The following is a 26,032-nucleotide window of genomic DNA, read 5'->3' on the forward strand; positions in this document are numbered from 1 at the left end:
CATGAAAATTTATTTAAAAACAAAGTTAGCCATGAAAATGTACCATTACGTATTTTTCTATTGCCTATTTTGTGCAGAGTTAACAGTTAATAATGAGTGGTATCAACACAGCCAGTTGTGATTTTTAACTTTTGAGCATTTTTTTTATAGTAAAAATACATTCATATTTTTTTATCAGTGGTACACAGCGTTACGAAAAATTTAGAAAGGGTCTACAAAAGTTATAAGTTTGGCAAACACTGGGTTAGTGGATTAAGTCACAGCTTCGTATAGATAGAATAAACTTAAATAATAGTGACAGTAGTTGATTTACGTCATACTAAAACTGTGCAATAGGCCATTTTATTTCATAACAGTCGTTGAACTGCCGATCCAATTTTGAGCATACGTCTTCTAATGTTCAACTCCAAAACCTTGTAATTTTGAACCCAACCGAGAAGACAAGTCAACTCCTAGATCAAATATTGGGAGAAATTTGCCTTCATGGAGGATTTTTTTGATGGAACTAAACCGCATTTGCGCTACACAGGGAAGAAAATCACGAAAACTTCCAACGGTTAGCATGACGACAAGGGAACTTTAATCCATGATCTGTTTACCACTGATGATATTTTACGTCAGCACTGTGGTCGGTGAGAGCCGGCTGCGAAATTCGTATCGACCAGCCATCGCTGGGATTCGAACTAGGTTCACCTCATTCAAAGACGAACGCTCTATCCCCTGAGCCACCACGACTCACAATAGGTTATTGTTGACGATCTGGGAATCACCTCTGTGGTGATCCGCAGACATACCTTCTTCATTTTGATTTTCTTCACAGGGATAGAGTCTCCAGTCTTGGTACCCTGACGATCATCGGTGAGGGAAAACAAACATTAAATCGTAGAACAATTTTACGGAAACCGATACCGCGCACCCTCTGCCCATTGTCAGACTGATCAAAATGTTCGCTGTCCCGCTCACTACCGATGCCAGTGATGCTTGATTTCGGTGATCCAATGGGAACCGTCTCCTACGATCAGTTCGCTATGGGGCAAATAATAAAAGCGTAACATAGTTTTATAAAATAATTATATTGTAAAAGGTAATTTTCTTGTATTTGCCACTTTTTTATGTAAGTTCATCAATATGTGCAGTCTGCAGCTCAATTAGTCCGTCCATTAAAGGTAACACAAATTTCTAATGTAATTAATATTAAGGCTAATAAGTACAAAAATATGTACACAAGCATTTTTCCTCACCTTTTTAATAGCCACCCTTGAGCAGCCAAATCATTTTTGGGTTTACGGCTATAAAACTTCAACTGCATAGCCTTGTAATTTTGATCCAAACCCATGAGAAAAGGATACTCTCGGATGCAGCATTGATATAAACTTGTTTTCGAGGAGGACTTTTTGATGGAACTAAAAACATTTGCGTTACATGGAGAAGAAAACTGCGAAAAAATCCCACGTTTAGTCCGACGACAACGAGATTCTACCCCATGATCTGCCTACCGCTGAGCATAACGAGGAATTTCGAAAAGAAGGAAAAATTAAACATGACTGTACAAAAAGAAATGATAGAAAATTAAACAAAAATGACTAATAATAGAAATCTTCCTCAATTTATTTTAACCAATTGCGTTACTCACTCCTACTTCATTCAAAAATTAGAGCTTACTAAAAACACTATTGATTTTTTTTTTTTACGTCAAAGAGAATATTAGATTTCTTGAGAAAAATAATGATATTCTTTCTTTTCTTAAAACATTAATATTAAAGTTCTAAGACGCCATGTTTCCTCATTAAAGTAAATAATTAATGAATTACTCACTTTCATAATCACGGGTTTCTGCAAAATGGATAATATTTCCACTTTTAGACCCCTAGATAATTTCATTGTGCTTAAAAATAGAATGCCCATTAGACGAGAATAATTAATCCAGCGACCTTTAAGAACATCAAGAAAGAAAATTGCCATCAAAATAGATTCCCGAGGAAAGTATATATATTTTTTTAATTTAAAAAAAAAATGTCATGAAAAATTCCATCTTGATATTAATTTGATTTTCGTACCTTGAAAGTATGAAGATTCTTTTTAATATTTTTTTTCAAGCTAAAGAGTATTTCTTTAATATTTCGTTTTATATTTAAATTTGGTTTTTAAGGGGCGGTAATAAAAAATGTGTTTCGCCTTACGTGAGTGAATTTATTATTTTTCTTAGTAAAAAAAATATGAATTTTCCTTTTACAGTTACTTTGACATTTTGAAATGTCTTCTTTAATATAGAGTGCTTAAGAATTTCAGTATAAAATAATTTAAATTAGATATTTTATTTTTATTTTATAACTGGTGTTGAACAGCCGACCAATTTTGAGTTTACGACTATTATTCAACGAGTTCAACACCATAGCCCTGTGATTTTGAATCCAACCCAGAAGACAAGAAAAATCCTGGACGAAGTATTGGGAGAAATTTGCCTTTGTGGAGGACTCTATGATTTAGCTAACCCACATTTACGTTACATGGAGGAAAAATACCACGAAAACATTCCACGTTTAGCCCAAAGGCAAGAGGTCTAACCCATGACTCGTCTAACTCTTAGGATATTTTACGTCAGCACTGTGTCTCGTGCGAGCCGGAAGCTGAATTTGCATCAACCAGCCACCGTAATTTAGACATTATTAAATCATATTATGCTACTTAATATTTTTATTAGTTAGATTACATTTTTTATTTTATTTAATTGAAAATATTAAAGGGGTGTTGTTCATTGAAAAATTATTCTAAACAAATGACAAACCTTCTAATAAAAAAACTCTTACGATTAACATTAAAAAGATTTTTCTGCGTCATTATTTAAAATTTTCCTTTTTTAGGACTTAACAAATTAAATGCTTACATTTGGAAACGTTAATTAACTATTAAAATCTTGAGTTAATAATATAAATATTTTTAAAAATGCTCTTTATAATATTATTTTAAAAAGTTTTATTTTATGCCTCTTGAAGCTTTTTATGAATGCTTAGTTGTTTTTAAATTATACAATCTAAAATTTCAGCGTTATATAGTTGAAAGCTATGCAACTGCTAAAATTTCAGCGTTATATAGTTGAAAGCTATGCAACTGCTAAATCGATATATTGCCTCAAGTGATACAAATTCTTGTTATACGCTTCTGCTTTTGACAGCAAATCAAGAAGGAAGGAAAAAAAAATTAACTTTTTCGCATTTCCCCCAATTTAGAACAGTCATTTATACTTTTTATGATCTATATATAGGGTAGAGTCGGGTAGCCCCGCCCACCTAAGGAGTTTTGCTTATATTTCTGTATAATATTGAGTAATAATCAATATTTTTGTATGTTTCTATTGTTTCACCATCTAGTTAAATAATGCAAAAAGAATAAACCAAAAAAGAATAGTTTAACTTAAAAAAATAGAAATTTAAAAAAACATGTTTTTTAGCTCCTTTCAAGATGTGTCGGGTAGCCCCGCCCAGTTACAAAAATTGGGTTTTTTGGCTATTTTTTCAGGTGTAAATGAGAATGACCAATGTATCGACAATAGATAAACCTCATTTATCATTTTTATCACAAAATTATTTTATTTATTACATATTTATATACTTTTAGTGAATTCTATCATTTAATAACAACAAATGTCATACTTTTTATCATTATTAATGTATATTAATATATTATAATATTAATATATATTTATATTAAATATTTAACGAAAATAATTTAATTTAAGTAACAATAATTAATAACAATAGTTGTTTTTCTATATAAACTTATTTGGTTGATCTCTTCTTATAAACTTAATATAAAATACTTTTTATAAAATTACAAATTCACTTTGTATTTTAATTGCATTCAAATGCTTCTGTAGATAGATTCGTTCACAAATAAGTAACCAAATAGCTTATCATAATATTTATGATTTCTTGATATTAAATTTAATTAGGATATATCAATTACATTTTAAAAATATTTAATTTGCATTTTTAAATATATAAATTTTTGCATTTTTAAATAGATAAATTTATGTTTCATATAATATTAAAACATATTGGTAATTGATATATCCAAATTAAATTTAATATCAAGAAATCATAAATATTATGATAAGCTATTTGCTTACTTATTTATTTTCACTCATTTGTTAACAAATCAATCTACAGAAGCATTTGAATGTAATCAAAATACAAAGTGAATTTGTAATTTTATAAGAAGTATTTTATATTATGTTTATAAGAAGAGATCAACCAAATAAGTTTATATTGAAAAACAACTATTGTTATTAATTATTGTTACTTAAATTAAATTATTTTCATCAAATATTTAATATAAATATATATTAATATTATAATATATTAATATACATTAATAATGATAAAAGGTATGACATTTGTTGTTATTAAATGATAGAATTCACTAAAAGTATATGAATATGTAATAAATAAGATAATTTTGTGATAAAAATGATAAATAAGGTTTATCTATTGTCAATACATTGGTCATTCTCATTTACACCTGAAAAAATAGCCAAAAAACACAATTTTTGTAACTGGGCGGGGCTACCCGAAATCCAATTTTTTTGTAAATTTGTAATTACTAGAACAATTTTTTACATACAAACTTCTTTCTGTGTGCAAATTAAACTTAAGACTACATACTTTAATGCTGTATGTATAAAAAAAAATTTTTTTTTAGTATTAAAATGAAGTTTAATCGAAACATTCAATCAATTTTTCTTAATTTCATGACTTCTGTATTCAACATATTTTCAAAACTATTGTTACCAGCTGCATAAATACTTGAAACTTTGAAAATAATCTTTTTTTAATATAACAATTAATGTCCGATGGCCCATTGACTTGAAAAAATATTCTATACACATGAAATTGACTGTGGGCTGTGTACCCGCTGGGGTGTCCTACCCGTCTCTCCCCTATATATATATATATATATATATATATATATATATATATATATATATATATATATATATATATATATATATATATATATATATATATATATATATATATATATATATATATATATATATATATATATATATATATATATATATATATATATATATATATATATATTACAAAATGTGGTTTAAAACTGGGAATTCTGGAACAATTTAATATTAGCAAAGATGTCCTAGATTTTGATTTAGAAATAACAATTAGATTAAACAATTTATGTTTTTTCAAAAATATCTTTGTTTTCCAAAATGAAAGTTACTATTTTAATATATAGAATCGAATTTCCATGAGAAAATTAAATTATTTTGAAAAAAGAATTACCAAATTAAAAGTTTGTTTTAATAAATATGCTTTTTTCTAGAAGTTGATTGATTTTTTTATTATGCGTTGACCAAAGGGAAAAAATAAAATCTTTGAACAGCTCTTAGTGATCTAACTATAAGTTATCTCTGAAGTTTGTCCAAATGAAGATATAGATCTGAAATGGTCAAAATGCTAAATTTTCGCTTTTTAAGGAATGTTTTTCAAAGCTCTTAATCCAAGGGAAGATGATAAAAAAAGCCTAAGTTTAAATACCTTAACTCAAAGCGCTCATAGCTATTATTTTAAACTATATTGCCATAAAAAATTATTCAATGTTAAAAAAAAACGAAAGAAAAGGAAGTGCAAAACATTTTTAAAAATCGCCAATTTAACATGATTTTTTTTCACCTAGTGAAACTAATATAAGTGAAACTAATTCTGCAGCTCTTTTAAATACTCTTATTTTACCTTATTTTAATATGAAATTGTCATAACGAATTTTTTCAACTTTTTTTATGGAAACAATTTCAAACAGTGTCTGAAAAGTAAACAATGACTTACAGCTTAATGAGTCTTAAAACATTTTATTTCAAAAATACTCAAATACAGGTAACTTAAAACGTACATTTTTTTAAAAATTAACAATTACATTTAAAACGAACAAAGGTTGCAATGTAAAACATTGGGAAAAATTCAAAATTTTGGTCTTGCAATAATTAAAAGCATGTTAGACAAGAAAAAAAGTTTTTTAAAAGGCATACTTTCTTATGAATAAGTATTCTTAAATTAAGAATCATACTGTTTACTTTTCTTTTAAAAATAAAACTAAAGATTATTAGAAAAATAACTGTTTTATAGTACTTAAAAATTGATTATTATTTACCGGTATTATCAATCGCTTTGAACTATATAAATCTCCAATAAATAGCTTTTCGTAGTATTCTAAAACCTCTTTATTTTTCTTTATAAATAATTTCGTTTTTAAAAATAAATATTAAATTAGGCAAAAGCACTCAAGTTTTTCTTATTCCGATAATTTATAATGAAAAAAAATCCTGTGACTAAGCTTTTAGGAACTAGTTAGAAATGAAAATCATAAATTCGAACGATTAAAAGACATTTTAAATAAATTTAATAAATAAAACATGAAATCACAATCAGATACAATTAACTAGTTTCGTAGAAGTTGATAAAAAGTTCAACACGTATTACACAGATCTCTAAATACATAATTTTTTATTACGCGTTCAGTGTTTTTCCTTATAATAAGAATCTCTGTTAAGTATCTATAAAAATTATAAATACCGAACTGAACTGTCTGTACTCGCTCTTAGTCAATGTCAAAATGGACACTTTTTTTATATTTAAAAACAGATTTTGTCTTTCAAATTTCCACTTTTCTCAATAGACCAAAGGTATTACAATATCATCTGAATACATCTAAGAGCTGATATATCGTTAGAAGAGCAGCAAGATTATATAAAAATCATTGTATAGATTCAGTGTTATGTCGGAATATTTAAATGATTGAAAAAGTATCGCTAAAGTCGTAAAATAATGCTCTAAAAGAACCAGTAAATGCCAAAAAAAATCAGTAAATGACAGAAAAAATCAGCAAACGATAAAAATTTAGCAAAGGATAAAAATTTAACAAAATAAAAATAGAGGAAAAAATGAGAAAATTGGGTATAATATGAAAAAAGCACAACTACTTCCACTTACTAGGAATAACATTTACCTTTTAGTTTAATTAATAAACTGAGTTTTAAATATGTTTTCTAAATTCATAAACTTCCGTAAAACAACAATATAAATTATTTCCAAAGGAACTAGACTAATACAATTTCAACCTGGCGAGTAGCGACTTATAAAGAAGACACTTCGTTTGATGCTTTTACTTGTTGCTAGAAGTCAGGTTCGCAGAAAATGCTGTTTATTAGTTAAATTTAGTAGGAATAACACGATCTGTGACGTAGACTATAGTATACCCAATTGCATTAAGTTCAAAAGGATGCTTAAATGGCGCGCAAAAAATACTACAATGAAATAGTTAGTGCAATAGGAGGTTTCCCTATCATAAAAAAGCAGCAGGACATTAAAATTTTGCTTCAAATAAAAGGAGAAGAACTATTTTAAATTATATTAAAAATAGCGATAAAACATTAAAATATCAGAAAAGAGTAATTAACAAGATGCTAAATTATTATTAAAAGAGCAACAGTGAAGTATTAGGAAAATGATAGCAAACGCAACAAAAAAAAAAAAAAATCAATCATAAAGCAATGATATAGCTTTTCAATTCAGCTTAGAGTCAGTAAAATCCGTTAGAAAACAAGGTTTACAGATGATATAACAGAGAAACAAAACAATTTACAAATTCTAAATTCCATATATACAATACGAATAAAAGTTCTTTATGATCAAACTAGTACTTTCGAATCAAAAGTTTTAAGCTCACCCCTAATTCATTTAAGAAGAACGAAATTGTTTTTTAAATTGGATAGCGGAACAATAAACGAACAATGTTTGTTCTTTCTTATCCTGTCAAAATATCTTGTTCCTATTACGTCCCAGAGGAAGGTTTAAGGCACGGAAAAGCGTAACGATCAATAAACGAACAAAGTCTCGACGCTCTCCGAACTTTCGACTTTTCTTCTCATGGCAGATTGACAGTTAGTGTCCTGCAGAAAATAGTCCAACCTTTATCTGTAAAGTTTCGATCGGTCAAAAGTACCGTGATAGACAAAAGAATTGCTCGGCACAGAAGGAAATCCCATTTCTTCAGAAGATGCACATTCTGAGTTTAAAGTGTCGTAGTGGAGGCCACCAGAATGATTCTGAAAAAGATATACAGAAATGGTTATCGTTTTGGTACTTCTGACAATTCAGAATCTCCTTAAAGATATAATCCTCAATATATATATATATATATATATATATATATATATATATATATATATATATATATATATATATATATATATATATATATATATATATATATATATATATATATATATATATATATATATATATATATATATATATATATATATATATATATATATATATATATATATATATATATATATATATATATATATATATATATATATATGGTAAGTTCAAAATGTAGGGAAAACATGGAAAAAATAACAGAACAATGACAAAAGGGGGGAGGGGAAGAAAACTAATAATAAAAATACACTGAGAAAACAAGAAACTGAGGGGGGAAAATCCGAAAAAAATGAATACAAATTAGAAAAATAAAGGATATAATCTTTTCATCAGCTCACACGATTATATCCTCGAAAAAGGAGTGCTTTCGAATATAGCCAAAGCAAAATATATCAATACAATATTGTGAGAAGCACTCAAAAAAGTTTTACAAAAAATTACAACAAATAAAATATGACAATTTCCTTAAAGATAATTTTAAAAAAAGCACTAAAATACATTTACGATTCTAAAAAGGTTATGTTATAAAAAATTATAAATTTAGTTGTATACTTGAGATTATTCTTTAAGATATAATACTATAGGCATGAGGAGAAAAAAATTCTGGTAAAATTACCTAACTATGTGGTAAGGACATTTTTGGTTAAAAAAAAACAAACTAACTCGGTTAATAAAACCAAAAATATACGGCATTTGAGCCATTCAGTTGGTAATTTTTCCGTTCATACGGTTACGGTTTACCAGAAACTCTGGTTCTTATTACCACATAGTTAGTAATTAATACGAAACTGATAAGTTAATTCAATCGAATAAATGGTTCTCATGCCAAGCTTTAAGGTAGCATGATAAAATTACCTTATTTTACCACATTTACTAAACTTTATAACATATTATAAAACCATATTTAATTGTTAATTTTATCCAAAATTATTACCGAAACGCTTCGGTAAAAAATATCAAGCTTTTTGGTATTCCCATAAAGCTAAAAACACGGCACATTTTACCATATTCGGGTAGTTTTGACTGTAACTTTTTCTCAGTGTAAAGAAAAAGCTGTATGAGGCTGGATTAGATGATTTTGCCTTTGCAATTGCGAATTATCTTAAAGATATAATCCTATAAGTATCTTTCATTTATAAAATTTGCAGTTTTTGTAGTGAAATTTAAGAATTTCTAAAGACATAATACTAAAATGCCACTATTCTGAGAAAATATGCATAAAAAAATTATTGTTTTAGTTCGATAATTGAGAATATTCTTAAAGAAATACATTATCCTAAAAGCATTATTCAAATATATATATATGTTGGAAAAGGTATTGAGAGAAAGATCTCTATTTGGTCTTTTCATTCAAGAATTTTTTTAAAGATATAATTTTTAAATGAAGTCTTGTTAAAAATATATATATAAAGATCTAAGAGGTTGTTCGTTGAATATTGGCAATTGAAAAAATTTTTAAAGACGTTCCTAAGCAAAACACTAATTTGCAAATACAAATTTTTGGGATTCTGGAAGAGGTATGAAAAATTATTTATTTAGTCCGAAAAGTTAAGAAATAATCCCAAAGATATTATTTAATATTATGATACAAAGATATCAAGAAAAAGATTTTATTTCGGTCTCAGCAAATGTGATTTTTCTTAAGGATATAATCATATAAATATTTTATATTTAAAAAAAATATGATATTGAAAAAGATTTAAAACAACGCCGTTTTTTCGGAACAGATAGTTGAGAATTTTCGTAAAGACAATCTTAAAAAAAGCAATCATTAGAAAAAATACATATACTATTCTAAAAATCATCATTTTGGTTCAATTCTTGAGAATATTCCTAAGAATCTACAGTTTTTATTATTTAAAAAAATATGTATGATGCCGGAAAAATATTTGAAAAAAGTTCTAATATTAGTCTTTGCAACTTAAAAGATATTAAAAAGATATAATCCTATAAAAACTTCCCATTTAAAACATTTATTTCTGGAAAAGGAATTGATTAATGTTGTTGCTTTTGTATTGATATTTAAGATTATTTTTAAAATAAACATAATTCTAAAAAGGCATTATATGAAATTTAATATGATTCTGAAAGAGATATAAAACAATTATCGTTTTAGCTCGATACTTGAGAATATTCTTAATGATAAAATTCTTAAAGCATAATTTAAAAAAAAGATACATGCTGGAAAAGGTATTAAAATCTTTCTTAATTTGTTCTTAGCAAAATTTATTTAAAGATATAATCCTATAAATATTTCTTATTTAGAATAAAGTATGTTTCTGAAAAAAATATCAGAAAACGTTGTTCTTTGGGGACTGACAATTAAGAATGCCTATAGAAACACTCCCAAAAAATCACTAAATCAATCACATATATATGAATGTTTAATAGTTAGATAGTTGAGAATAGTTTTAATTGTACAATACTAATAATACTAAAAGTATTTTTTTTAATAAAACAGGATGTATCAAGCATGCAATATCAACTAATTGAAGGTATGGAATGATTGATTCTTACCAAACTATTATGTCTTTGTAACGTTCTAATAATCTTCCCATAAGGGTTCGAATCGTCTTCGTGGTACATTTGGCTCCTCTGAAACCGGTTCGGAGGCTGAATTGTGGATATGGCATATAACTGACTAGCAGATGCTGACAGCTGTGGCGATGATAGTTGCATAGTCGATTCGGACGGCTGTGGAAAAAAAATCGTTAAAAGGAGTGCATATTTTTAAATTTCAACATTTTAAAATTATATTATTGTTAAAACAATACTCTCTTTGGAAAGAGGCGATATGACTCAAAGATAAAGGGATAACTTCTTATACAAGCTACCCCTGATTACTACTCGCACTAACCATAATACTAACTTGCCATACAACATAAGCAGTGATTAATAAATAATGGGTTAGAATCTCATCGTCGATAGGCAAACCATGTTAAGTTTTTGAGACTGCCTATTTTATAAAACGCAAATGAGAATTACTTAATTTTGATAAGGATTTTCTACAGAGGCAACTTTACCCCAAATTTTTATTAGAAATTACCCCACCTTCTAAGTTGGGTAAAAAATTGCAGTTGAATGGGCTATTGTCTCATATTCAAAAAGTTTCCAGTTTGTTCGGATACAGATAGTGTCAAAACATTAACAAAAAAAAACTTCACCGGCAGTGAAAGATTTTTGGGAAAAAAAAGGAAAAACTATACGAACTCTAAAGTTAATTTCATCAAATGCGTTATTTTCGTTAGTGTCGAACGAAAAATGTATGTAATGAAAATAAGCTTCAGGGTCGACGACTGAGCTGGTACACATCTAGTAAGTGTTTCATCACAAAAGCATTACAACTCTTGTACATTATAGCTGTGTACGGCTATTGCGGTGTTTTTGAAGACGGTCAGCATCCACGATCTTCAGTTTTTAACTGTTAAATTTCCGTATAAAATTAAAGTAAAAACTACTAGCACCTGAGTGGCCATACTTTTTACCCTAAAATTTTAGGGAACAAAAAGCATATACCATAATTTTTACCACGGCTAAAGAGAATAGAAGGGCTGGTTCACTCCTTTGAAGTAGCTCTCGCCGCGCCAATCCTCCGATTTTCTCTAGTGACGTCACTTTGGCGCAAAACTCGCACTTTTACTTCAAGAACGGAGCGTTCGGCCTTACTAGCTCTAACTAATATTGGAGCATTTCTTTTTGCGAGATATTCTAAGACATTTGTTATTTTCTATAATGACTTTCCTCAGTTTTTGCAGTGAATTTACAAGAATTTAAAACTATTATCGAAATGCCAGTTTGCGCGATTGCAACTTGAAAAAATTTTAAAAGAAAAGCAAAAGGAAAAAATATAATTTTCCGCGTGTTCCCTGAAGTAAATGAACAAATATGTAAAGAATGGATTCCGAAATGACACAGTTAATATAAAACAGCAATACGTTTATTCTGTCGTTAAGAACTTTTATAAAAATTCATTATCTAAATAGAAACCGCCTCGTTACTTCAAAAAGAAAGGCAGGTGAAAAAAATTAAAAAATGGATAAAGTCAAAGAAAATTAAAATGTAAATAAAAAGTATAAATAAAATATATAGTATATAGTTGGAATCCTCCTAATTTCATAACATATTTTTTAATGTAGTTATTCTAAATATTTATGATTTTTTTTAAAAATCATATTCTCTTAAATTTAAATATCTATAAATTATATCATCGTAAATTTAAATATCTACAAGTAATTGTAAAATTTCTAATGTCATTATGAACCTAAATTATTATTTTGTTTCAGTAATTAGCGTTTAAGGTTGATGTTTCTTAATGATTAAGTATGAACAAATTGCTATTAACGGCATATTTTAAAATCAGAGATTCTAAATTTAACTTATTGTTATAAAAGAATATGTAGATAAAAAATGTGTCGATATATGCTATAGTTTTTCTTAATAATTAAAGTTAAAACTGAACTTTTTAAAATAAAGTATTTATAGTGTCATTTTCGCCAAGTAGTAAAATATTTTTGTAAGTTTAAAGTGGTATTTTTTTTTAATATAATGGCCAAGAAAGTTTTTTGAACTATGTTTATGAACGGAAATAATGTGTTAATTACGTAAAGTTTGAAGGCTAATAACCAGAAAAAGTCTAACTTATTTTTACAAAGAGAAAGATGCAAAGTTATCATATCTTTGCTTGCGATCTCCGAGATCTGTGGACACAGTGACGTCATGAGGAGGGAAATCGTAGCTTCAGCTCTAAGAGCGGAGTGAACTAGCCCTTCTATTCTCTTTAGCCCTGAATTTTTACAGCTATATTTATTGAATCCCTGTAATTAAATGAATAGTACTGTAAAAATTACTGCGTAAAATTTTACAGTAAAAATGGATTTTGCAGGTGCTATACTCAGGGTGCCAGGATTTTTTACCGGAATTTTTTACAGTGCAGGTGTGATTAGACACGTCAAGAGGGTTTATCTTTAGACGTTTACACTTTTGGAGTTCGACGAAATATAATATTGAGAATATTTTCTCCAAGCATAATGCTCTTATTTATGATTGCAGCAAATGTATATAGTTCTATGGCTTAGGTTCAAAATATCGATTGAACGTTAAACCGATTGGACGTTAAACAGATTGAACGTTAAACTGATTGTGCTTTTTAATTAGTTGAACATTAAACCGATTTTTGTATTGAAAAGAAACTAATCAATATTTATAAAAAAAATTCATAATAAAGACATTTTCCTTTTACCGAGGACAATAAAACTTTTTTCATCTTACATTAAATAGAATTATTGAAAAAAAAATTCCGAAAGATATTAGCGATATAATTTAAAACAAGGTTAGTTTGCATTAAAATTAACTTCTTTTTTTACATTTTAAATTAAGTTTCAATTTTTTATTTTCGCTTTTACAAAAATTACGATTCCTCCCTCTTAGCGTCTCCTGAAATATCCGACATATCGGGTTACTTAAATACATTTAATTCAATAGATATAAAGCAATACTAATTCTAACTCTAGACGTTATTTTATGATCTCCCTGCATTATATTGTCTGGAATGTATTTTCATCTTCAATTCAAAGCAAAAAAGAATTTGAAATCTGAGACAAAACAATGAAATCTTGACTAAAAATATTTGCCAATGATAACTAATACCTTAGTGATTAAAAGATTAAACTGATGTTCGGTCTTTCGGCATTTAATCAGCTTAAAACTTTTATAGCTTCTTTGAAACTTCAATACTTTCTCTTAGAAAGACTTAAAAAAAAAGACACACAAATTCCCTTTCAGTTATTAGGGATAAAACGCAATAACCTTAGAAACTTAGCTAACAAGATAGGGATAAATAAAAACATGGTTTCCCCTTTCCCTCGACAGCTGCTGTACAAGGTCAGCTTCGGTTTATAGGAAAAAAATGATAAATCCCTGAAATAAATTAAACCACCATAATAAAATCTCTTTTTGTGCATCCAAAACCGTGTGAGGATACTGAAATTTGAACAAAGGGTGTGAGAGGCAATTTTAGCAATATCTTACAAAAATGTTTCAACAATTTTCAACTAGTTTAATAATGTTAAACTTTAAAAAAAAAAAAAAAGATTTTTCGATATTTTTGCTCGGTGGTACCAGTTGCGAAGCGTCCTATAGTTTGTCTACGGTAAGAACTCCCCCGCCACAAAGACTGATCTGTCCTGCTGCTATGGCAATAAGAATAGTGCATTTCACGGAGGGTAGCTTCTCTTCACTCTAGGGCTAACACAGTAGGCCGAAGAAAAACATTCCCTTTCTCTCGCCCGAGCCGAAACCTGTCCTAAACAGTGACCCCAAACCCCAACTTGAAACAGTTATACCTCGCTACCATAGTCATCGCTACGGGTCCAGACGAGTGGCTAGGGGAGTTCTTACTTTAGACAAACTATAATTTATTTTACTATCGTCAAAGTCACGCATTAATTTTGCAAAAAAATGTTTTCGGCTCCGGCAGTGTGGAAATACTTGTTGAACCACCAATAGATGGCAGCGTTTATTGTTAATTAAATTGTAACCGTAACTGTAAAAAGATCTTGTTAAATAAAGAGACATCTACGCTTTTTGAAAGTAGTAGTTGCTGTAGCTGTAGTAGCCTTTTGTCCTGTATATCTCATGTTATAATATATTTTTGTTGTTACTTACCCCTTTGTAGCTATTGAGTAGTTTTCCTGTTTCTCAAGAAAACGAGAAAAATGATAAATTCACTAATAGTTTAGATAAATCTTCGGTGTATTTCATAACCCATTAGAAGTAATTAAACTCAAAAAGAGAAAGGCAGATTAATTTGTAAAAACATTTTACTGACTTTCTCACACAAATCATACAAGAATCTATAATAAATATAATAAACTAGAATCTATAATAAATATATGATATAAATATATGATTATATTGACAATATTATAATTTCATTTATTGTAAGCAAAAATTAATTTTTCTATCTTTCTGTATGAAGCAAAGGAAACATGCATTTTTCATCATTCTTAACTCCACTCTCTACAAGTAGGAATCATTCTCAAAGTCGTTGCAACGTCTTTTCTTAAAAATTTCGATGTAGAGAAATGTTCAAACAGAAAAATAAATCTTACATCAATTTCAACGACAGAGATGCATAATTTTATTTGCTTTGTTCATTGTGGTAATTATTATTTATCTACTTTTCATATTTTATAGGGCAGAAAAAGTTTGCGCCAGTTTCATTGTCGATTCCATCCATGAAAAAGAATAATCAAACTAATTTCATTCAAACGAATCAAATTACTTAAGTGACTCCAGAATCATTTATTCGATTTGAATTATCCATATTAACCTATTTAAATCATTATTTTCGAACCAATAAATTAAGTCGCAATATTTGATTCGACTGATCTTAAAACATTTGATTCAGATAAAAAAAGATTCAAATCATCAAACTCTATTAAAATAGGTTAAATAGCCATGGTTCACATCAAAATTCTAAATGCTCATAGATTCGAATAACTAACTCAAATAAACTCATTAGACCTGCTGTAGATCCAAATCATTTTGACACAATATTTTCAAATGTTGTTGACGTATGCCTGTATTGGCAGGGGATGCGATTGTTCTTGTTTTCCAGTGGCGCCATCTATGGCCAAGAATATTTTCAAATGATTACAATTAATGAAACTCGGTCAGTCAGTTTATTCATCGTTTGTTTAGTATCAGCTGATATAATTCAGTAAGTTTGAATAGGCAGATTCGAACCACCGAAATCAAATTCATAACGAAAGAGATATTCATAATAAATAATCCCAAGAAACTGAAGCGGAAAATGTATACTTGTTCATGTAAAAACTATAGTTGTTTCAAAATTATAATGGTTAAGAAAAAAAAAAGAGTTAAGAGGCTTAGCGGTCAAAAATAGGCTCCCATTTTCAAGATTCACCTAACGTGAATAAAGAAAACAAAATAGATTTGAAAAAGAAAACACAAAATTTTAACAAAAAAATGGAAAATAAATTTAAAAACCAAACTCAAGAAACTGCGGTAGCCGAGATGTAAAGATCTGATTTGCTTTACATCTACCGCAGTTCAGTTTTGTTTTTCTCTTTTATTTTATTTTCCATCTTTTCGTAGACAATTTAACGTTTTCTTTTGTCGCTCGAAATATGTCGACTTTTTTTTAGCTTTATAATTTGTACATTAATAACTGTAAAGATAAATCTATTATATTTACTTAATGATTTTATAAACTAATGAAAGCAAATATTAATAATTCATTTTCGCTTTAATTTTTTTAAACATAAGTTCTTTAAAAAATTAATGTCAAGAATTTGACAAAATCGCAATTTACTTTTCGAATTTGTGGCGGTACGTGTTAGGAAACGAAATGTGTGTGTGTTGGGCGAAGAAAACTTTTCAGCAAAAAAAGAAAAATACATCTCAGTAATTTCAACAATTTCTAGAAAAAAGAAATTTCTGTGATCTTTCAATAAACTAAAAAAAAAAAAAGCTTGCTTTTTAACTTTATTCCTTACAAATATATGAATGAATTTTTTTTTTTAAATAGAGAAGTACATTTTTATTTTCTTTCTCAAATCTCTCAATTTCGAATCACGTTGCAGCAAAAATGTTCAACTTGCATTTACCTTTCTTGTATGTTTCGAATTTTTATAAAAATAAAAACATTTTTTTGAAAGACGGTAAGAAGCAAGAAGAAATATGATACAATTCAATAACAAATTTTAAATCATGGCACGTTTTGATAAGTCACGTGATAGCTTACACGAAGACTACAAATTTCTGAATCAATTTTCAGGTAAACAATTTTTATCTTTTTTGGATAGATTAACAAGAGATTGAAAAGTAAACTAACTTTTCTAAATATTCCCTTCTTTAGCACATTTTCATAGATTCTATTCAAAAATATTTTTGACGTTCTTACAGAAAATGTGTTACTAAACAAAATTGAATTTAAATATGAAACTGTAGACACATTAAAAATTCGATTTTCTTAAATTAATATACTGGGACTAAATTAACAACTGGAATACTACGTTTTCCAGTTGTTCATAGCAATATTTTTTCAACCTGCAGGCGACGTCACGTGTGTGTGTCTAAGCTGATTGGCTGACCTACGCGTGACGTCATTCGCAGGTACTCAATTGTATCGTTCATATGCAAAACTGGCCATCTTATCAAATTTTAGAAATTCCCTTTTACTTTATTTATTTATTTATTTAATTATTAGTCTTTAACCTCTAAATAAACTTTTCCATTAACTGTATATAAGAAATCATAGCATGTTGAAAAAAATCCGCGTTTTCAACGCTTTTGAAAATCACGTTTTGCTCAAAACCGGTCATCTCCATATTAGTTTCTTGTCACTTTTGATTAAGAATGTTGTTTTTATCTGTCATTTAGCATTATAACTTGTTATTGCTTGTTGATAGAACGCTGTCTTAATACTTCTTAAACTGAAGAGTTTTGTTGTTGTTGTTGTTAATTTACGTCGCACTAAAGCTGCACAATGGGCTATTGGCGACGGTCTGGGAAACATCCTGGAGGATGATCCGAAGACATGCCATCACAATTTTGATCCTCTGCGGAGGGGATGGCACCCCCACTTCGGTAGTCCGACGACCTGCGCGCGAAGTCAAGCACTTTACGGTAGCACAGTTTAACGAGGACCAATACCGCACACACTCGGTCCCTACGCAGACTGATCCAAGTGGTCACCCACCCGCACACTGACCGCAGCCAGTGATGCTTGACTTCGGTGATCTGCTGGGAACCGTGTCTTAACGATCAGTCCACTGCGGGACTGAAGAGTTTTGGAATGCCATTTTTTCTTGAAAATTGCATGGTTTTAGGGTCTAGGCTCTAACTTTATATGCAAACGATATTTTAAGTTTAAAAGCTCAGATAAACGAAAAAGAACTTTCTTAGAATTAACACACTTTTTTCTACCATGAATTCCGATATATGAGCCTCAACATATGGTGGATAGGCGCAATATGAGAAATATGGGACCAGTCATTTATTTAGCAGAGCGGTCGAAAATTCCGTTGTTATTTTTTATGTTATTTAGATGTTCCCGTTTACGTTATTTTCGTTTTCTGTGTCTTTCATAATATGTACAACATAATTTAAACGAATCACAACCAACTATAAAATTATAACCATCAACTATTCATTGATCCGAAGAAAAATTTATTTAAAAAGAAGTAATTCATAATAATTTATGTTAAAAATAATGTCTTAAAATTTTTGAAATCTAAGTTAATTAATTTATTTAATTTAATAAAGTCATTTTGAGATTTAATGTTCACAGATTTTTATCTCAATTTAAATTATCGGAGCATAAATGACAAATTCTAAAAGTTAAACAAAATCGATCAAATATTTCTTGAAAAATTAAATGAAAAAAAAAAGTTTTTTTAAATTTTAATAATCGGAAACTTTTCTGACGATGTCGTTTATTTTGTCATTGAAAATTAGATATTTGAAACTAAGGCTACAATTCAGGAATGTTACTCTTTCCTTATTAAACTAGTGAGACACATTTTCCAGATTAAATAACGTTTGCGCAAATTAATTAGCATACTTAAAGTGAATCTCTCAAACCATTACGATTGTATCGTAGAGCATAAAAGTGCAAGAATTAGAAGAAAAATAAACATAGTATGGCGTCTCGTTTACTATTATTAGTAACATTCTGAAGAAAAAAAATTAGAGCTAAATCAGAGTGACAGATAATAAAATATAAAGCAATTATTATAAATTACTAATAAATTAGTTCTGCAAAAGCATATTTTTTATAAATTCCGATTTAATACTGTTTTCTGAAAAATTTAATCAAAATATTTATTTTTATTTCGAAGGATTAATTATAAATTTAGAATATAAGGATAAATTTAATTTTAATCATGTGCTTTTCCGTTTCCTTGGGAAAAATAATGCACGTTTTACTCTATTTAAATTTTAATTATTGAAATTTATTAAAATGTTTTTTTAACTTTTTTGTTTCTACAACTTAAATTTAAGTATTTAAAACCATAAATGGTAAACAATAAATCTATTTTTATTTTAACAAAAAGAATGTGTGTTTTATAAATTGTTTTTTAGCATAAGAAGCTTATTTTTTTAGCATTTTTCAATAAACGAAAAACAAAGAAATGAAAAAGAATCATCCAAAAAACGAATTTCAATTACATTTTTTACTGAAATGAATGTAACATTAATTAAGTTCTACTCGACTAATATTTTCTAATTATTTAAATTGTTTTAATTAATGTATAAGAATTTTTAATAACTCGTATATTTGATAAGATATTTATTTATTTATTGAAAAAACGTTAAATGTTTTTGCATCTCTTTAAGCAAGCCATTAATTTAAAAACATAAATCGTGGATTTAAACGACAGTTAGTAATGACACTGCAAAATGTATTTATATTTATAATTTTCCTATCAATTATAGAAAGAGGTAAGGAAGTGATTCTAGCGCCATCTATTGGTAGAATTGGAAACAATATTTCTTTAATAGGGAAAGGTTGTCTTTAAAAATAATTATTTCGATTATTCTGTTAATTATAACTTTTCTTCAATACACCACTCAAAATTAAGGTGTTAATTTCTTAAATGCCTCTATGTATAGATATAAAAAGGTATCAATACTTATTTATAATATTCGGTAAAATTTATAGCACTCGATCTCCATACATTATAGAACGTAAGAGATGAAAATAAACTTTTTCTTAAAAAATCGAAATAGCTTATTATTTAAACAAATATATTGACATCTTATTTCCAACTGTTTTATAATATGATTTTTATTGTTATAATAATATGTTAAATAACTGCAAAACTGAAATCTAAAATAATATACAATTTTATGGTAAAATAATTAATGCACGTTTTTAATGGTAAAATAAATAAAAACAAATTTTGGTATTTCATAATCGCGATTTGATATATGATTGCAAATTAGTATTTAATCATACATTATTAGCAATTGATGGATGATTTAATGACTATCCTTAATACGATTCCTTTTTATCAATTAATCGCACAAAAACCGTATCGAATATAATAACAAATTTATAATTTGTGAAAGATTTGAAATTTTACTGATCTCTAGAAAAGTTTCCAAAGATGTATTTCTGATTTGAATAGGTTTAAAATTCCTTAATGAATAATTAGATTAATTATTTCACTAGATATAATTTCAAGAAAATATTCACATTTGCGCTTGCTGTTAAATTATAAAAAAACATTTTTGTAAAAAAGAAAAAGAAAAAAAAATCAGTTTTTTTCCTTAAGATTTCACATTGGTAAACCTTCACAAAAAAAAAATAATAATAAAATTTAGTTTGTTTTCTTACCACGTATGTACTTCCGAGGGGACTTGTGGGTCCCCATCTCACGTGATCAGCCATTGTCTGAAGCCTATATCCAGCGTGCTTTGCAGCTTCTGATTTCTGATGAGCACGTTTCCATCGCCGGCTAAAAATGAAAGTAAATAAATAAGCTATAATATATAATTTATGAGCCATGCTCTAAGTCATCAGAGAGGAGCACTGAACTAATTAGAAGATTTGTGTTGGCTTTCAATTAACATTCTAAATTTAAAATTTTCCGGCAAATTATTCGTTCAACATTAAAATTTAATTTTTAAACATAAATATTTTTGTAAGATACAGAGTAGAGTCAATGGAAACCAGTACAGTCTACAATAAAAATCTTAAAGTGAAATGAGAATATTTTGCTCTCATCATTTAAAATACTCATCTATACACAAGCATTTTTTGTAAGTAATTTTTTTTCCTTCCACAGACTTTGTTAAAAAAACAAAGCGACAACGTTTTTTTAAAACAAAAATTCGCCTTAGAATGAGCAAAAAAAAATTATTATGGTTTTAATGCCATGCTCTAAGGCATCATGAAAAAATTATCAAATTTTACATTTATAAAAATTTTATCGCATATTATAAAACCATACTTTATATTATAATATACCATATTGTATATTGTAAAACCATACTTGATAATATACCATTTGCATATTATAAAACCACATTTTAATTTTACCAAAATCATCACCAAAGAGCGTAGGTAAAAATTGCCGAGTTTTTTTGGTGTTCTCATAGAGCCAGAAATAAGGTAAATTTACCATATTCTTGCAGATTTGTCCACATTTTTTTTCTCAGTATAAGGTTCACTGCCAGTACGAGATAACAACTTATTCTTTATTAATACTTTGTTAGAAAAAATCATAAACATAATTTCAAGAATTTACAGGGTGTTCTGTTATCCCCGCCTTTGTTAAAAGTATTAATAATTTTAGGAATGTTGCCAATATTAGAAATTTTGTCAAAAGTGAAGTAAAGAAAAAGTACGCATATATCAGCAGAATCATTATTGTGGCGGTGGGATTGAAAACAAAAAAATTCGACAACACGAAGCTTCAATGTGTTTCTATTGTTTGCCTTTCACTTTCGTTCAGTTTCTCCTGGCAAACCAACTGGTTTTAATGTACTTAAGCCCGCCTTCTTCAATTCATTATATTTTGATATGCTTTTGTTTTCTCGTTCAAATATTCAGTAGATTTGGTTCGAAAACGTAGAGAAAATATACTCCGAAACGAGTACACAAAAACAACAAACATTCCTTTTGAAAGCTAATTTCTATGATTGGCGAAAAAAAACTAACATATAATTCATAAATGGAAATATTGATCAATGTTTGACATTTCGTGAGGATTTCAGAGCTCTTTCTGATTCGAGTTTTGTCAGCACATGTTCCACTTGTCAACGTGACCCTAATTGATATCTCTATATTTTATATGGGTATTATAGCAAACTTGAAAAAGCTATCAAAGAAGATAGATCTATTATGGTAAAAACTCCCTGACCTAGAAAAGGTAATTGTCTCACGAAACGCAATTGCTTTTTTTTCTCTTTTTGTTCAGAGAAAAAAATTACATACTTATCTTTTTTTTTTCGTTTATTTTTACATGCTTGAAAAGGAAAAATGTTAAATTAATATTTTTGACACCACACATCTCGAAAAATTCAGAGCATAAAAACATGGTTGTTCTTTTTTCTCGTCGAGTTAAAAATTAAAGCATTTTAACTATTGAAAGAATTTAAAATTTCTGATATCGATTAAGGCTAATTAGGATAAAGGTTTTGATATCGATTGTTAGAAAGTCCGTAGTACGTAATTTTTTTACCCACTGGGAAAATCGGTGTTGTTCTAGGCTTTTTACTTTTCTACCTTTTTCGATTAGATCAACTGCAACACCATAATCAGAAATAAAGAATTGTAAAAGTCATAAAAAATCAGACTAACATAAGTATTAATAAAAAAGCAGCACAAAAAGATCAACTAAGAAAAAGCAGATGATGATGATTGGATACTTGCAACTCGCGAAGAAATAACGGGATTATGCATGTAATTTAAATCAGATTTAATTAGATACTTGTAAGCGACGTCACGCGCGAGTGCCGAAACTGATTGTCTTTTGATTCGACAAATGCCATCTTTTACCTATGATGACGTCACTTACACACATCGAAAGGGATACCTGTAAGTGACGTAGAGTATGTGTCTCGATCCTGATTTGTTGTTAAAGGACACATTCTATATTCCTTTACATTGATTCTTTCTCAAACATTTCAATTCTTTCACTACATATTTCTTACTTTACACAAAGACAGGCACGAATTAACTTCAAGTTAATTATTCTAACTTATGTGTAGAAACTTAACTCAACTTTAACTCGCCATTTCGCTTATAAACCATCACCTGGCGCTGACGCATTTTGTAGTTTCTTAAGATGCATACATTGGCTGGAATTGAAAACCAATCCAGCCCATTGGACGACTAGAGCAGTGGTGCGCAAACTAGGGGTCGCGACCCCTGTGGGGGTCGCCAGAAGTCTTTTGGGGGTCGCCAAATTTTTATGAAATGTATGCGTGAATACGTGATCCATTTTCCTTTGACATATGCAGTTCAACTCTTCAAATTAGTGAGAACTACTGAGTCGAAATCAATTTAAGACTCAGCCTAGACAAAAATTTTGGCTATCCGTGGAAAAACAATATCCCATTTTATGCAAGAATGCCATCAGAGTGTTAATACAATTTGCATCAACGTATTTATGTGAAACTGGATTTAGCAAACTAGTTTCAATAAAAATACCGCTCGTGTTTAAAACCTGAAGATGATATGCGAATTGCAATTAGCAACATACATCCAAACATCGATGAGATAATTAGAAACTTGCAGCCACATACATCTCATTAAAGGGCAATTTACTGATTTTTGTGTTATACAAAAAGTATTTTCTTAAAATTATAAATAAAATTAATATGAGTCAAATATGATGATGTTTTTATTCGATGAAACGAAAGAAATGCGCGAAATATACATCTTATTTGTGAACATTTATCTCTAGGGGTCGCCAAAAATTTTCTCTCTACTAAGGGGGTCGCAGTCGAAAAAAGTTTGCGCACCACTGGACTAGAGGACACATATTAATTTTGTGACGTTTAGAAATGTCTATCCAAAAATATAAAAAAGATATTTAACCAATGAGTAAATAGAGATAGCAATAATATAATCACAGTTATCCCTTTTTTGTAATAAGCCGTATTTTATTTAGAACTGCTGTGAGTTTGTATCTAACAGCTGTCCTTGTTTTTTTTTTTTTTTTTTTAGGTTTTGTTTTGTCCATCTTGATACAGAAACCCTCAATTTTTATTATGAAAGTAACTCAAGTTATCAGTATGAAGGAAAGCTACAGTTAGGTGAGTATTAAACCGTTTGTGATGAATTTTTTTTGTAATTCAAAAAGTTTCTCCTACACTGCGTTAAAATGCACACCTTTTTAAAAATCGAAAGAATTTCATTAAAAATTGGGGAACACTGGGGAACAGTTTTTGTTTTTTTGTTCCGTGAGTTTTTTTTTTAACAGATCCTAAATACTTTTGTATCACTGATTTCAAATCAGCAATTGGTTTCTCTTTTCAAGCTACAGCCAAGATTTAAACTCTGAAATTAGTTTTACTACAGCAGTTTTAAAAAAAAAATTGGGGTTTTCTTTATTGTTGAAATGTACAAGTTTAAAAACGTTATATATAACACGGGGTCGTATATATGTTGCGACAAACTTGTAGGCGTGTTAGAGCACAATATCATCAAGATTAAAATTGCATGAGAACTTTCTCGTAAATGTCGTCATACGCCACTAGCGACGCTTCCCTAATACTAATAATTTCTTTGCGTGCTTTCCTTTAAATGCGCCCCTAGCCGCATACGACGACATTTTCGCGCATGGGTTCCAATATTATTATAATCCGAATGAAGTGTCCGAACTCCCATGAAAGTCGCAACCTTCTGTTTTTGATGCGACCTTCTGTTATATATATAATATTTTTAAACTTGTACATTTCGACTAAAAATGGCATTTAAAAAAAATTTAGCTTTCGGATCAGGCACCTGAATTAGGAAAAATCAAGTATTTGTATAAATACAACAAAAAATTTGCTCCCCAGTGTAATAGTTTAGGTGAAAAATTCTAGCCAAAATGGCGATTTCTTGAAGAGAATATATTTAAAAATATATAAGCTAAGATATTAAGCAAGGTTTGATTTTCAGATTCGGAATATCGTTGAATTTTTATAGAACACCATTGAATACTGTTGTTTCATACATTTTCTGTAATCTATATCATAATCTTAAATAGGCCTCTTTAAGGACAGTATTGCCTTATTTTATAAAAATGACATTTTTGAGAAATAAATATATTTTAAATAACAGCCTTCTCGCGACCTTTTTTTCATATTATACAGAAAGAGAAATTAAGCATTTGTATATTAAATACCAGTAGAGTTTTATACACAGATGGTATCATACAGACGAAATTAAGAGCAAGGAATTACGAAAAAACGATAAATTGAAATATTTTTTTATGAAATAAAATCTGTTTATTTCTAATAAGCATGAATACTAATATAGGCATATAAATTAAATTTGTTAATGATAATCAATCGTAAAAAACACATAATATATTATATTTCTGGAAAATGAAAATTTATTTCATTTGTATTATATTTAGAATATTTTATAGTATTAGAATGATAGAGTAATAAAAAGTGTTCAAATTTTTAACTTATACATGTTTAAAAAAATGCTAAGTTTCATTAATTTAAAAATTGTGCACTCTTGAAATATGTAAAATTTTAAAAATACTTAGAAATTTCTAAATTTTTACATGACTTCATTACTTTAAAAAAATATTTAGTTTTCATGTTTAAAAATTCCATCGTATTTATAAAACATAAAAAGAGGCCCATATAAGAGTTCTTAACTTTTAGAAACTTTTCTTAATCATGTAAAATTATGGATTCAAGAATTATCTTAAATTGTTTATTATTCATTAAATTATCTTGATTCAAAAATTGTCTCAAATATTACTAATTGAACTTACTTCCACAAATAAAGACATGCTGCAGTAATAGCTATCACAATAATAGCTATAACAGAAACACCAACAGATACACCAACAACTAAAAAATTGAAAATTAATATGTTTATTAAAAAACGATTAAATTTAGCAAAATATGCAACAAACGCAAAAGAATTACTTGCAAAATAAGGAAAAGGCATTTTTAATAACGATTTGGCAAAAAATTGAATTACATTAAATTTTTTTTTTATGTGCGACAAAAATAAAATTAATAATGCGTCTTATGTTTTTTCGTTGTTTTCTCTTTGTCAGCTCTCTAGAAAAACATAG

The 26,032-nt window shown here is 28.3% G+C and overlaps 1 protein-coding gene across 1 annotated transcript in view; it reads right to left on the reverse strand.

Annotated features, from left to right (window-relative positions):
- Window positions 1–5,856: 5,856 nt before the first annotated feature.
- Window positions 5,857–26,032, reverse strand: part of LOC107449744 (uncharacterized) — a 73,241-nt gene continuing 53,065 nt past the window's right edge. The window contains exons 9-12 of the mRNA XM_087168300.1: window positions 25,724–25,802; window positions 20,614–20,734; window positions 10,764–10,940; window positions 5,857–8,125 (exon numbers count right to left, since the gene is read on the reverse strand). Of these exons, the coding sequence (XP_087024426.1) occupies window positions 7,991–8,125; window positions 10,764–10,940; window positions 20,614–20,734; window positions 25,724–25,802 (512 nt within the window). The 3' untranslated portion in view covers window positions 5,857–7,990. The remainder of the gene's footprint in view (window positions 8,126–10,763; window positions 10,941–20,613; window positions 20,735–25,723; window positions 25,803–26,032) is intronic.

The sequence above is a fragment of the Parasteatoda tepidariorum genome, chromosome 7 (assembly GCF_982258835.1).
Source record: "Parasteatoda tepidariorum strain Cologne lab strain chromosome 7, Ptep-v5.0, whole genome shotgun sequence".
NCBI classification, from domain to species: Eukaryota; Metazoa; Arthropoda; class Arachnida; order Araneae; family Theridiidae; genus Parasteatoda; species Parasteatoda tepidariorum.